This window comes from Semicossyphus pulcher, unplaced genomic scaffold (genome assembly GCF_022749685.1).
Source record: "Semicossyphus pulcher isolate SPU_LCO1_2020_fin unplaced genomic scaffold, fSemPul1.0.p SCAF_14, whole genome shotgun sequence".
In the NCBI taxonomy this organism is placed as follows: Eukaryota; Metazoa; Chordata; class Actinopteri; order Labriformes; family Labridae; genus Semicossyphus; species Semicossyphus pulcher.
In genome coordinates, this window is record NW_027211648.1 from 25,916,040 (window position 1) to 25,931,426 (window position 15,387).

General features: G+C 40.5%; 1 protein-coding gene across 1 annotated transcript; it reads right to left on the bottom strand.

Moving 5' to 3' along the window:
* Positions 1–5,334: 5,334 nt before the first annotated feature.
* On the bottom strand, positions 5,335–12,595 carry LOC138590753 (potassium voltage-gated channel subfamily S member 3-like). The gene is made up of 2 exons (XM_069661113.1): positions 11,305–12,595; positions 5,335–5,402 (listed from the first exon to the last, which is right to left on the bottom strand). Exons 1-2 carry the CDS (start codon positions 12,593–12,595, stop codon positions 5,335–5,337), a joined length of 1,359 nt encoding a protein of 452 aa, XP_069517214.1.
* Positions 12,596–15,387: the final 2,792 nt, after the last annotated feature.

Here is a 15,387-nt window from a genome sequence, read left to right on the forward strand (position 1 = left end):
ATGCTTTAACTGTTTAAAATGATTCAAAATTAATAAAAAACAGCAATATGTATAGCAGTGTTTGTTAATTTAAATGAATAATAATAAAAAATCATTTTCAACCTGAAATTGTCGTATTTGGTTCAGGGGAATGCACTTACAGATATCACATTAACCAACATCACACTATTGAAAGGGCTCTAATTTTGTCTAGTATTCAAAACATCATCACCCTTATTATTAATCATACATAATAAATATCATAGACTATTTGACACTAAGTTTGACTTGATTGGTGGAAATTAACAAGTTAACAGCAGGTTAACAAAATAAAACAACTAAAGGATGATTCTTTTATAAACAATTTGTTCAAGAGCTTAATTTCTTCTTGAAAAACTCTCTGAACGATGGCAGATCAACGTGATAGTGATGTGTAAAGAGGTATTCATATGTGCAATGCATGTTTACAATAACTAGCAAAAAATCAAAACTGCAGTTGAGGAATAAAGGCTAGAAGTACTTCCCAAAATACACTTTGAGACTGCACCCTGTTTTGCTAGAAAGCATTAATTTTTTACAGTGTAATTCTAAAAATAAACCACTAGAGGACAGAAGTCTTAAATCTTCACTCAGCAGACAGTTTATTTGGAACACCACAGTAAAACTGATGCAGGTAAATAAATACACAGCCCTGCAATAAATTCTCCCATCATGAAGGTTGCAATATTTAGGGTTTTTTTTTCTAAACTTGACTCACCTGTATGAAGTCTGGATTGTGTAGTTAAGGTGCTGTTTAATTGCTTTGCATTAGACGGAGATATGTCTGTTATTTTACCAACCTTCTCACAATGGTTAATGAAGTTATTTCTAGCATGGCTGTTGTATTGGAAAGTATCCGTCATTGGACAGTATTAGTTTAATCTAAGTGTGCTGAATATTTACAACTAACGGTGTATTCAGTGTTATTTATAGTAGACACATTATATTGGTATTTAGTCTTTTTTAATGCGGTATTTTCACAATAAAATTACTCCGCCGTTAATTACAAAAAAGTCAAATGACATTATTACATTATTATCAGGCATCATTAAAATAAAGCGAGAAGATTACACATATTTATTCAGTTTCATGCTTTAGGTAAAAACAATTATGCACTACACTTTTCAAGAGAGGTGTATCAGATTAAATACAGGTACTGGATAAGTCAGGTCTTTGGTCAATAGTGACGACAAATGTATTATTATACAACATAATTGTGTTATTAAACACAATATTATTGTTAAAGTTTGTCCATCCCCATTAGATTTAAGTGAGCAGAATATCAGAAACACTTTTGTTTATTTTAATTGTGCTAACTTACACTGAACGCGGAGACCGGAAGTGTTTAGGCGTATTGTTGTGTCTTCCTTAGCTGGTGAAGTGGTTATGATGAGCGTGTTTAAATCATTGCTGAGTGTTCACTGCCCCCAAGTGGTCGTTGGGGGAAATTACAATACGACACTTCACCGGAAGTGTCACTGTGGTAATGCGTAGGTCTCATGTACAGTTTATGGTCTTTCTTGATGCTGGTGGAGCTTGGATTTTGTGGTGGAGTTTTTCGGATGGAGTAAGTAGTTATTGACGTTTATTTAAAATAGAGTATTTGCTAGTTTGATTGATTATTCGACTGATGAATCCATCCGTATATAAACACTAAATAATTCTACCAGCGTCACGGCATGGCACAAGGACGCTTCCGAGGAAGAAATTCAAAATAAAAGTTTGACAGGAAGTGCTGTTACTACATTACCACTGATATCAGTATTGTAATTATTAGCAATAAAATTAGTAGATGTATCAAGTCCAGTATTTATCCCTTACTGTGAGTACTAGAATTTGTATTCAACACATAAATTGAGACCTGCCAAGGGAGTGAGAATGAAAATTAGCTTTAAGCTAACTCTTTTACAATGCATGGAGTGGTGACATTTATGTTTAATATTGTACATGGTCCCTTGTAAAAATAAATAAATAATTATAAAAAATAATTAAGTCTCTGCTTAAGTTCTTGAAGAGGGTCAGATCTGACTCCAGATTTTTCTATATGTAGCTATATGCTTGTTACCATGTGCAATAATACCTTTATATATCTGGCTATATTATGTTCATTATGAGCGATAATACGTTTTTCTGACCACATTTACATTTGTATTCATGTTGATATTCATAGAATGCATAGTCATGTGCAATACCTGAGCTTATTTATTAGTAGGCTACCATGTGCAGTATCAGGAGCAATACAATCTTTTCATTGTGTACAGTTGCATGCTATATCATGCACTATCATTAAATCCGTAAACTTGTGCAATAGAAGTTCTTACTGCGTAATAACTGTCAATATTACTGTCAATATAACTGCCACCCTGACTTCCTGCCTACTTCTGTAAATAACTGTTGTAATATTCTTTTTCCGTCTCTTTTGCATTAACCCATACACTTTATATTTTCAGTTATATTTGAGTTGGGGTTTTTTGCATTTCTCTAATTTGTACTGTATTTTTGGAACTATCTGGCACTTTAATTTCCTTCGGGTTTAATGAAGTTCAATCTTATCTTATTTTATTTTTAAAGCACTCTTCTCAAACACATTAAAATTTGCAAATGATACTGATTGCTATTTTACAAAGAGTTGTCACTTTAACAGTATTTCCTACATAATCTTCAATAGTCAAGAATGCAGCATGAATTAAAAGATCATCAGTGTAGAAAATCAGTCACATATAACTTCTAAGAGCAGCTTCTCTTTGAGGTTTGACAGCGAGCGCTGAACACTGCTGCAGAAACACTACCAACCTGCTGTGTGAAAAATGAAGCTGACCTTGCATTTCTCCTTCGTAATCCTCAGCGTGTTTACTCTCGTCTGTGCTGTTTTAAGAGCCGGAGCAGTGATTGTGTTGATTCAAGAGGGGATCAAACAAACAGTGAGATGCTCTCCTGCAGGCAGCTTTCTGCTCAGTCTCAGTGTGTGCTTCATCTTTCAAGAGATGATTTCAGCCTCACCAACCTGTGACTTGTTTTTAAATCAGCCTTTTTATCTGTGGTTTTAATTTGACTTTGATTGACCCCTTTTATCTCATCAGTTTTTATCTTGTCCTAACAAAAACTTCTCTATCTTGATGTCCTTCAGAGAATCTGATCCCCCTGCAGTGATGTCGTTCTCATCTGCATTCAGAAGCACAGAGACACAGTTTTATCATATTGATAGGTCAGAAGAATGTAACATGATTGTGTTTGTGGACCAGCACCCTATACAGTATATTGATAGCTGATATCCCAGCATGGTCGCTTATCCATGAAATCAAACACTGAGTTTCAGGGATGTTTCAGCTGCTCGGGCTGAGTCGGATGGTTGGAACAGAGACGTCGTGTAATCTAACCGTAACATATACATCTTCTTGTGTGCAAAGACAGCTATGATAACTAAGAGCATTTTATAGACTGTAGTGTGGACTGTTTTACATTACATAAAGGACATAAAGTACACAATCTTCTGATCTATATTGTTTGTGTTCTTTACTCTGGCACCCAGTATGTTGCAGAATTTCAGGGTACGTCGTGGCCTTTCTCTCTGCTATATGTTTGTACCATACGTGCCGGTAAGTTCTTGAACATCTACGTCAGGGGTCTCCGACAGGTAGCTCGCGGCCTGGATTTTAGTAGCTCGCCAAGAGGTTCACAGACTCTGTAAAGAAAATCCGAAGACAATAAATGCACCTTGAAAGCCTCTTCCCAATTCAATTCAATCAAATACACAGATGTCCCGCCCCCTCCTAAACAAAATAACAGGATAGGCCGATCAGCTGTCAATAAAAAATGGTGATGCTGCTGGCAACTTTGTCAACGTCTGAACCTAACCAATCACAGCAATGTTGCAGCTACCTCCATCAACCTGTCGGGTCAGTTGTGCTGTATGCTAGTTGAGCTAGTGAGGATTTCGGTGCTGTTAGATTGTTTAGACAGATTTATGATGGACAGTGAAGGTGGCCACGCAAGTGTGTGCGCCTCATCTGTGTTACCAACGTTTCAGTCGACAAAAGAATTAACAACATGGGGCGCCACCAGCAGTTACAACGATGGAAGGCAAAGAGCTCTTGATCATTTTCACTTTTTAGTAGCTCTCAGATGAAAAAAGGTTGGAGACCCCTGATCTACGTCTTTTGTGTGTTCCTAAGGGTCGTCTGAAAACTAACCCAGCTAGAAATGTTTTGTTCTCAGAACATTCTGAGAATGTTAAGTGCGATGTTCTGGTAATGTTGTGAGCAGGAAGTTTTTATTTGATTCCTAGAATGTTCCTTTTAATAGCAGGACAACGTTCTCTGAAAACACACAAAAAGTTGCAGTGAGAATGTTGAAATCACATTTCAGGAACGTTTTATAAATCACGTTCTTGATAGTTCAGGCCGCACTAACATCCTGAAAAGATCGTCAGGATGTTGCAGTAAGCATGTTCTACCTTTGTTTTTATGTAACATTGAGCAAATGTTTTATAAAAGGCGTTCTGACATCCCAGGCCTCAATAACATCCTGAAAATATCTTCACAATGTTGTAGCTAAAACGTTTTGTCTTAGTTTAAGTTTTAATGTTACAAGAACTTTATTTGAAATGAAAAACATCCTTAAAATGTTCTTTAAATATTAGATTTAATCGTTTTCTTTCAAACGTAGTTGTAGGTGATGTTAGCCAATGTTATGGGAACGTTCCCCACTAGCTGGGAAAGGTGACTAAAGAGCGTTTGCAGTCAGGACCTCGTGGATTTGGAACGATCTGCCCGAGGAAATCTGTTGGGCTGAGTCAGGAATATGATGCAAGTTCCTTCTTATATCAGACCATTATCAGAGAGCCTTTCCTCATTTTATGACTTTTAAGTGTCCTTTATTTCTTTAAAGATTATTATGTTTATAGCATGGCCAGGGATCGCTGTAAAGTGGATGTGCAGATTTCCTTTATTGTAACACGTCAAGAACTCGTCCTTTGTTCGAACACAACATGTTCATTGGGAGTATCTGTGAATGTGCTGAGTGAGCAGAACCGCCGATAACCCCCACAAGGGTAATTAAAGGGAAATTGATTTCAGTTTTGTAAGCGGCTGTGAAACTAGCAAAGCACTAAAAGGCTAACAACGAGGCTAATAAATATTAAACATGGAGGTATTGAGACGTGTGCTTAGTTGTTATTGTGGAGTAAGAAAGCACAAAGTGTTCAAGACGAGGCAGCAAAAAGAATTCAGAGATGTTGTTTGATATACAACTTTTTGTCAAGCTTTTATAACTTTCAGAAGAAGTGAAGCTGAAGGACGTTAATCAGCAGATTTCTTTTCAATTATTATTCATTGTGAAGTCATTGTAAAAAGGAATGGGATGGTTCTTTCGGTCTGCAGGGGTCAGTACCTAAAAGTGCTCCAAGGAAGGAAAAACAGTGAACCTGAAGCAGGCCCGTGTGGTCTGATCCAACAGAAGAGCTATTGTAGCTCAAATGTGCTGAAAAAGTTGATGCTGGTTCTGATAGAAAGGTGTCAGAACACACAGAGCATCTCAGTTTGTTGTGTGTGAGGCTGCGTAGCTGCGGACCGGTCAGGGTGCCCATGCTGAGCCCGGCCCACCACTGAAAGCGCCTACAATGTGCAGGTGAGCATCAGAACTGGACCACGGAGCGATGGAAGAACGTGGCCTGATGAATCATCTTTTACATCATGTGGATGGCCAGGTGCGTGTGCGTCGCTTACCTGAGGACCATGTGGATGTTACTTTGACACGTACCACCTACCTAAACATTGTTGCAGACCAAGTACACCCCTTCATGGAAACAGTATTCCCTAATGGCAGTGGCCTCTTCCAGCAGGATAATGCGCCCTGCCACACTGCAAACATGTTCAGGAATGGTTTGAGGAACACGACGAGTTCAAGGTGTTGACTTAGCCTCCAAATTCACCAGATCTCAATCCAATTGAGCATCAGTGGGATGTGCTGGACAAACAAGTCTAATCCATGGAGGTCCACCTCGCAACTTAAAGGATCTGCAGCTAACTTCTTGGTGCCACATACCTCAGCACACCTTCAGAGGTCTTGTGGAGTCCGTGCCTCGTCAGGGCTGTTTTGGCGGCAAAAGGGGGACCTACACAAGATTAGGCAGGTGGTCATAATGCTATGGCTGATTGGTGTTACTTTCATACTCGTCAGACCATTCAGTGACACTAGAGAAACCACTACCATCAAGATAGAGATGTTTCATTGTAGCATAAAGGTGGTCATTCAGAACAACTTTTTATTTAGTTGCAGAGAGCCTTCTTTTCTGAGGATCCACGATCCCCTCACTGCAGGGGTCAAGCATTTAGGCCTGTAATGTTGTCATGGTGTAAATGGTAAATGTTCACACTCTAATTTAGTGCCATACAAGGTCATTAATCAGCCAATCACTCGAGGATACTTCGGCCTGTAAACCGGAGGAGCTGGGGACTGCCGACCTTCGGATTGGAGGACGACCAACTCTACCTCTGAGCCACAGCCGCCCCTGTTCATGCCACATGTGGAGAATATGTTGAAGGATGACCCATGTGATCAAATTACTTCTTTCCACATCTCTGTAGACCTGTGAATATGTTTTTTTTTGCACCACTGTACTCTCAAAAGTGCACTCACCTGTGTAATGAGAGGTGTATGACTGCAGCCTTCTATGATACACGTCTCTATGTAAGTGCTGACGTACTGTTCTTGCTGATTACATCCTGCATCAACATTCTCACCTGTTCAGTCTTACATATATCACTAATGTAAGAGCATTACAGTCATAAATGTGACCTTTGAACCACTATTTAAAACCTTTTTACTGCTGTCTTTCTCAAAGATCTAAACGCAGATGTTTAGTTGCTAAAGAGGAAATAATAACGCTAAGTTACGAGCTGTAAAAGAAACTACAACAATAAGCTTCAGGAGATTGAAATGCTCCATAATGCTGAGGGGAACTGAAGAGTCAGGTGATCACTCTCTCTGGGTTCGTCACTAGAGGTGTCTCCAGTCACAGTATACGCAACCTCAGAACCCATTGGCTGACGATATAGTCTCTGGGAGTGACGGCCAACTTTTCAGGGCTTATTGTGTAGCCAGCGGTTAGAGAGTCTTTTATTCCTGAGCAGGGACAATGCACAAAGAAGATTATCCTTATATAAAACAAGGAAAGATGTACTGCACCGGGTTTTAGCAAATTGCTCTTTTCCGTCTGTAGTCCTTGGGCAGGTAAGTGAAATAATTAAAAAGTACTTAAGTACTTAATAAGACTTAAAAGAGTAAAAATACATCCCTCACCCCCAAACTCACACGAGACTACACACAACACAAGACATCACATGGTCATTAAACAGAGGGTTGATTTGCTGAGGGATGTCTTGCATTTTGGAATTCTGCACCCCCCCAGTGGTTGACCTTCCAGCCAAGACTTCCTTTTCCGTACGCTGCATTGTTTACAGTTTGACTTACACATTTAGAAGTGAGTTGAGAGACAACAACTTAGAACGGATTGTAAGCTGATCGGGGACAGTGCCTTCTCTGCAGCTGCTCTTGAATAGCCTCCCCTCACATGTTAGAACAGCAGAATCTTTTGACAGCTTTAAAAAATGCCTCAAGACTCACTTTTTTTTGCCTTCCCTTGCAGTTGATAAGATAAGATAAGATAGACCTTATTGATCTCCAATTATATTAGGGGAAGTGCACTTGCTACAACAGCTCAAAGTAAAGGACAGGGTAAAACAAGTGATGGCAAGTGAAAAAGACAATAAAATGCAATAATAATACTAATAAGAAATATATACACTATGTACCTCTTTCACTTATTGTGGATGGTTATGGTATCATGGTGAGATGGTTGATAAGTAAAGTGACATACATTACTGCAGAATAAATAACAATTGCACATGAGAAATAATTGCACAGACTTAATTGCACAGTATGGATGAGGTTATAAAAATGTAGAAGTATATGTACCAAAGTCTGATATTACACTAGAATAATATGTTACAGTAGATATGCATAGACAAACAGTGCGAAGTAGCTGCATGTAGTGACTGGTGGACGAGTTACAGAGTACTGGGATCAGACAGTGATGCTGATGTTATAAAGATGAATGACCTGCGGTAGCGCTCCTTGCAGGGTGGGTGTCTCAGTCTGCTGCTAAAGGAGCTGCTTAAGGCCCCCACAGTCTCATGCAGGGGGTGAGAGGGGTTGTCCATGATAGATGGCTAACATCCTTCTCTCACCCACCTCCTCTATGGAGTCCAGAGGACAGTCCAGGTCAGAACCGTCCCTCCTGACCTGAATACAAACATTTGTATTTTACCTTGTTTACCAAAAGCTTCAAGCTGTGTGTGTCTGAATGTGTCTGTGTGGTGTATTTGTTTGCGTGTCTGTAAGCATGCGTACGTAAGTGTGCACTCACATGTATTTGTCCATGTATTTCAAATATTCATGTCATGTAATAATGATGTAAATGCTCTTTTCATTTGTTTTTCATTTCTGTTGGAAAGTGCGTCTTTATGCTTGCTATAGATCACTTTGGTACAAACCCTGTTGTGCTATAAATAAATGTGACCTTGACCTTGCACTTCCATGTAGATATCTGTATCTGTAAGCTAAATGGTCTGTTACGATTGAGGACAATATTACGCAGACTGCAAACAGAAACTAGAACGCTTCTGACACCAAAAATCTTGTCCCTTGCCTCCAGATTCTGCACATAAATATAGATTACATTATACATAGTTATTGCAGCCATGGGAGGCAACTTCCCAGTACATCCCATGGTAATTTAAAGAGAAGTAGGGGTTATTAAGTCATCCAAATGTTGCACTGGAGCCAGACGTTGGTGTCAACTCTCCTGAAGGTAATGAAGCGGACCTGGCAAGTCCCTTTATATACACATATCCTAAGGATACACATTCCATGATGTATACTTGATTAGAGTTCATTTTACATGTATTGCTTTTACATTGTGGCATTCATTGTGGCACACACACCGTCTCTGTGTTCCCGTATGGAAACCTCCTGGCTGTCCTTCAGTTCTGACATGATCACAGATATTGCTGACGGTGAGTTTCACTTATAGATACCGAAGCAATGAACTAAATCAGAGTGCAACACTGAGGACAGGACAGAGGAGGAGGGACCTGAGCAGATAGGGTGACAAAACCCTTCAGTGCTGACGTAGACGTTTATTTAAGTGCTGAAGACACACGCTACTAAGCAATTCCCTGACAGCTGACGGCTGCAAAATACCATCAATGTCGTAAAGTGATCAGCTGCAAGTGAGACCAGTACCTCGTCACAGACACCACTGTAGAGAAAGTAAATAGAGAATAGAAGATTAATATTATTGATCGGCACATTCTTATCTGGGAATGGATAACATATAAAACACATATAGTGTTGATGAAAGGGGAGAGCACTACACCACAAAACAATTGCTCTTACAACGATTCAACACAAATGTGGAAAATAACGTCTGCAGGGATCATTAAAAACACCCGATACACCTCTTGGGACAAATTGTGAATTCAGCTCCTTGTAAGGATTTTTATTGACTTTAACTATAGTTTAACCAGGCACATTAATTAACCAATCATTACACCGATCAAACATACAGCAGGAATCTGCTCCTTGGATTAGTAGGTAAAAGCCTTTTGACACAAAGTACAGCAGCGACATGAGAACAAAAATCAGGGATCAGTAGCAGATACAACAGCATGGCAGGAGTGGAGACAAAGACATTAACAATCACAGAATGCAGTGTCATAACTTTTCAGAGGTGCAAACCCGGCCAGAATACCGTTCCTGTATCTGTCTGCTTAATATGTAGCTGGGACTAGCAGCTGGTTTGTTTAGCTTAACATAAAGACTGCAAACAGTAAATAAGCCAGGCTTTCTCTGCAGGTAACAAAAACCATACATGTGCACATCCATCCATCCATTAACTATACTGCTTATCCTGTTAGGGGTCTCAGGGGGGCTGCAGCCAATCCCAGCTGTCATTGAGCGAGAGGCGGGGTACATCCTCAACAGGTTGACAGTCAATCACAGGGCTGTGACACATCCAGACAGACAACCACTAATGCACACACTGTGAACATTCACACCTACGGGCAATTTAGAGTCATCAATGAACCTAACGAGGATGTCTTCGGACTGTGGGAGGAAGCCGGAGCACCTGGAGGGAGCTTGTGCATGCACGGGGAGAACATGCAAACTCCACAGCAAGGCCCATGCTGGTTGGACAGAGCCTATTTATGCCTGCCATACACTGGAAGACTTTAAAAAGTCTCTCTCATCATGGCACTCCTGAAGACGACATCCACCAGATTTTGCCAAGACTGGGTATCTTGCAGGTATTACTCTGTACAAGACTACGACTAGATACACAGCTGCCCTTTGTGTGCACTGGTTATCTTGTGTGGTTGAGGCTGCAGGGTTAGCATAATGCTCCTTCAAACTTCTCCCCGGTTCACTGGAGCCAACTTTCACTGCGCTTACACAATGGTGTGACAGCAAACTAGCGGCAACTATCGACTCACATTCAGCTAAGACACGGTGACAGCGCTACTTGTGCGTGCCGCGGCGATTCTACTTCCTGTTTGGTGCTGGAGAGAGCGTATGTGCTGGTTGTTGACAATGTTCACTTGCATTGAACTTTTTATTTGCATGAGCCAAGACTAAAGATCGCCGATAATATTAACATGTTTGATTTAAAAGGATTTAAAGACAAGAAAAAGACTAACTTAAGACAGCTCCTACTTGGTGTTATGACCACCTCATACCAGACTCTGGAGACGACAAGAGTGCGCCACAGCTCTAGGAAAGCTCTCATGATTAAACACCTTGATTAAAAAATATTCTGCAACTGTGAAATCTCTTGAAAAAATATTTTTGTGTAAGGCTGCTTTAGCTGTTTCTCTTGTGTCCAGTGTTTGTTAAGCTTTATTAAACTTAAGCTAAGATAACCAGCTCCCGATGTCAGCTACATATTAAGCATTGACAAACATTTACATAAAGTGAAACTATTCCCTTAATGCTAACATATTAGTCACCACACATGAAAAAGGGACTTGCTCTACCTTTGAATACTAAGCGCCCATTTATTTTAGCAATGTTTGTTACAGTAGATCTTGCAGCTTACCCTTGTTCCCCACTCATGTTTCATGGTCAACGCTTCTTTTACAACTTCCCATGAGTTGTGGGTGTTGGAGGAGTTCGTAGGCTGAAAAGTCTTTAGAACACTCCTGTACTAGCTGGAGGAGATTCAGTTATTGCCTTGTCTTAGATCTATGTGTCTATGCCTCTGATAGAACTTGGCGAATTTATTGAAGATGTTAGTAATGGGCAGAGCAACGATCAGCAGCCCACAGATGATGCACAGAGTTCCTATCAGCTTCCCGGCGAGTGTGACGGGAAATGTGTCCCCGTAGCCCACTGTAGTCATGCTGATGGTGGCCCACCACCAGCCCATCGGGATAGTCTGCAGCTCCGACTCTTTAGATTCTCTCTCCACAAAGTAAATGAGAACAGAAAACATGGAAATGCCCACAGACAAGAAAAGCACAAGCTGTCCTATTTCGTGGGAGCTGTGTCGCAGAGTTGCACCGAGAGAGCGAAGTCCAGCAGAGTGGCGAGCCAGTTTCAGGATGCGAAACACTCGCATCAACCTCAAGATCTGCACCACTTTACCCACATTCTCCAGGTCTGTGTTCTCACCTTCGTCCATTATATCACAAGCTAGAGTGACGTAGAAGGGCAGGATTGACATTAAGTCAATGATATTCAGAGCGCTGCACAAGAACTTCCTGGCTGATGGTGCAACAACCAAACGAAGAATAAACTCTGCAGAGAAGTACAGGACACAGAGAGTCTCAAAGAAGGTCAGAACTGGGTTTTCAACCTTCTTCTCATTCAGATCGTCGTGATTGGAGTCCGGCATGCTGTGGACGCACATGGCAACAATAGACACAAGGACAACACAAAGGGATGCTATAGCCAACACTTTTGCTGAAGTGGAGTAACCTGGATTCTCAAGTCGAATCCAAATATTCCTGCGAACGTCTGCACACCAGGAGCCTTCAAACATTTCTATGTCGTCCTCTGAGGCCGACAGCTCCTCGATAGATAACTCTGAGCTTTGGAGCTGCAGTTCATCACTCCTTTGATCCCAGCACTTATCCTCTGCAAGCTCCATCAGTTCATAGAATTTGTTGGTGCAGCAGAAGTCCAGGTGACGCTCCTTGATCCCCCAATACTCAATCTCCTGAGAAAATGAGACTATGCACAGCCCGTCCACCAGGTGCATTTTGCCTGTGAGGTAAAAGTTGAGAACGTAGCAGAAAAAACGTGGATTGCGGTCAAAGTAGTACTCCATTTCAGAGGGACTGAAGTCATCGCAGAGCTCCAGGATGGCCTCTTTGGAGCTGCAGCACAGAAGGCGACCCAGACGTGTCTGCGGGAATCGTTTCAGGACATCATGCTCCATCCGTTGTCTGAAACCACCAACATTGACGTTGATGCAGCAATCATCGGGCCTGTGCTGATGAAGGATCTGTCCATACATGATGGAGCAGCTGATAGGTGCTGTTCAGATGTCTGTGATATAAATCTCAGAGGCTTTGTTGCCTGCACACAAAGACATGGGAATTAGAACACCTCACATTTTCTTGTATGTCATCTGATCACATTGAAGTGTGTTACATCAAGGCCGTCAAGCATCGAGTTGCATCTGGGTTTCTGTGACATCCTGTAGTGGAATAGTTAAATAAGTCTGCAGTTTTTATTTACAGTCTAGAGATAACATGTTTCCAGTGGGCATTGAATATAGAAAGAATTGTATTTGCGTCATAAGGTACATGTGCTACATATGACAGTGCTCTGCAGTAAGGGAGAACAGGATGAGTCGTGGCTGTGGGTAAAGAAAACTCCTGTATCGATGTAACCATGAACTATTGCATCTTAATTAAAATAGAGACGTTTTGGACATTATAACTTGAGTTTAAAGTATGCTACAAAACAAGACTGGGTGAGGATATGGGGTAAAAAGGTGTCAGTGTTGTTGGTGCAAGTTGAGTCATGGCTCAATTGGCTGCATATGTGCAGAGTAACCAGTGTATCTATGCATAATTTTCTAATTTTCTGGAGATAACAAGGTAGCAAGGCAGAACAAAAGAAAGACCCATCGCGGCTCAGCTCCATTCTGTCTGTGGCAAAAGACAGAAGGACACTGAAGAGGTATATAAACAAAACAAGTAAAGGAGAAGTTCACAGAACTGCCAAATCTCATTACATTTTTGATGGCAACATGGGGTCTTTAAAAATGCAGAGAACCTGCATACGAGTTATAAAAGTAAGACATTTTTATTTCACTTATTTAAGAGAGCAGGTTATTTCTTTTAGCATAAGCTAATTTATGTTAAACAATCACAATTGCTCTTGCAAGATTATTATTAGTTTTCACCTAGGTTCTAATTTGTTTGAGCTCCTCTGCCATCTCCACCATCGAACATGTTGGAGCTACATCTTCAGCAAGCACTCCTGCATTCAGTAGACTGAACGTTGGAGAATTCTGAATCTTATAGTCATCTTATAGAGTAATGTTTGTTCTGTATCAGATACTAAGTCTTTCCACATATGATCTACAACATCAGCACAATGCTTGTTTCTATTTCTGTGGGACCACAAATACCTCAGGTATAAAGTAATCACTTGAGAGAAAAATACTTTTATTTTGAAGAATAAGAAACAGATGTTAAAGGTGGCTAATGTTACCCTATCCTGCTCTGCGCATTTGCATGTAAGAACCTTTTCAGTTAAATATGTAAAATTGTAACCTAAGCTATAAGACAATAACACCTGACTCATCAAATGAATAAAAGCTTTGTTTAGCGATAGCTCAGACAATAAACCTACTGCTGATTAAATTATGAGTGCACCACTGTTGTTTTAAAATAGACCTCTATGATACGAGCGTGTCAAACAATTTGCATGCACAGTGTGTCCGCAAACAGTCATCTACACCTGCTGTCGCTCTAAAACGAGCAGCACTGTCTTACTTGTATTGTGTTACGCACGGTGATATAGCGTTTCAAATTGCTGTGAAATGGCAAGCCAAGGTCAGATTTGACACGTTTTCCTGCAGCAACACAAAGTGTTTCAGACTCTTAAAAAGAATCGATTTGGAGATGTAAGAAGTTGGAGACTAAAGTTGGATAAAGCAGACTTTGTGTGACAATTACAAGGACATTAGGAGCTGCATCAATTCTTGCGAAAATGGTGCAGAAGATCTAACTTTGCGAAATAATGTCAACGGTTGCAACAAGAAGATAACACTTCCTGTTAAAGCATGCGTAAACTTGCAAACATGAGGAAACGGTCAAAGCAGCGTACCTGTGCATGGCGCAGAGGTCCTGTAGCTGGCTCACTTTCTCAGTGTGAAGTCTGGCTGTACATTGCAGTGTTGTGAGCGCAGCGCGGGGCGGAACGCAGCTCCTAACAGGACAATGGATCACCTGCTGGCCCATCATCCCCCACTAACAGGCTGTTATATAGAACTAATTTAAACTTTGGTGTGTAATGTGTTGTCAGTGTGCGGGGTGCGCGCTGCTCATTTAAGGTGTTCCTAATTTATCTCTGTTAATATTTAATGTTTCTCGAGGCTGAGTGCTCACATTATTCTTTTAGGGCAGCTTCCTGTTTCTCATTAGTTTTCATCGTGTTGTGGGTGTGTTCTGTGACATGTGCTGGGCTGATTAATCTCAGATAATAAACTTTTATGTGAAGAATCAGCAAAACTATAAGACTAAAGCCGTGGCATAAAGCATTTACCTACTAAATAAGGAATTAGTTTTAAAGAAAGATAAGATGAGCCTGGAGTAACTTAAAGTGAAGCAACCTCTGCAAATGCATCATTAGCAAACACTGTTTGATATTATGCACTTGTTATTTTAATGCAGAATTTGACGCCTTGCAGCAGAGGGAAGAGAAAAAGTGTGCAGGACAGTTGAAGATTTAGTATCACAACATTGCCACCACGGTCAAACTGGTACGTTTACAAATGCAGCATTGCTGTTTTGCACGCCTTGTTGAGACAGCAACAAATCAAGAGGATTATCCTGTACAGGCAGACAAGGCTGAGTTAAAAGGCACATTAATGTTCATAAACCCAGAAGTTGTTCGGGTAATTGATATTTTTCTTAATTTTTTATTTATTTTCAGCATATATTGGCACTTTTTTTTATGTGCCAACATCCAGTATAATTTGCATAATTCATTTGAAAGCCTTAAAAGAGAATAAGGACAAAATATACACAGTCTGCAAAGAGCACAATGTGAGTTAATTACTCAGATGGATTG

Excerpts from the sequence above, each read along its gene's own strand:
- LOC138590753 (XM_069661113.1), bottom strand. The coding sequence starts at position 12,595 with ATGTATGGACAGATCCTTCATCAGCACAGGCCCGATGATTGCTGCATC. Across the intron at positions 5,403-11,304 it reads CATAGATCTAAGACAAGGCA|TGACCCCTGCAGACCGAAAG; the intron begins ATAACTGAATCT and ends ACTTTTAGGTAC.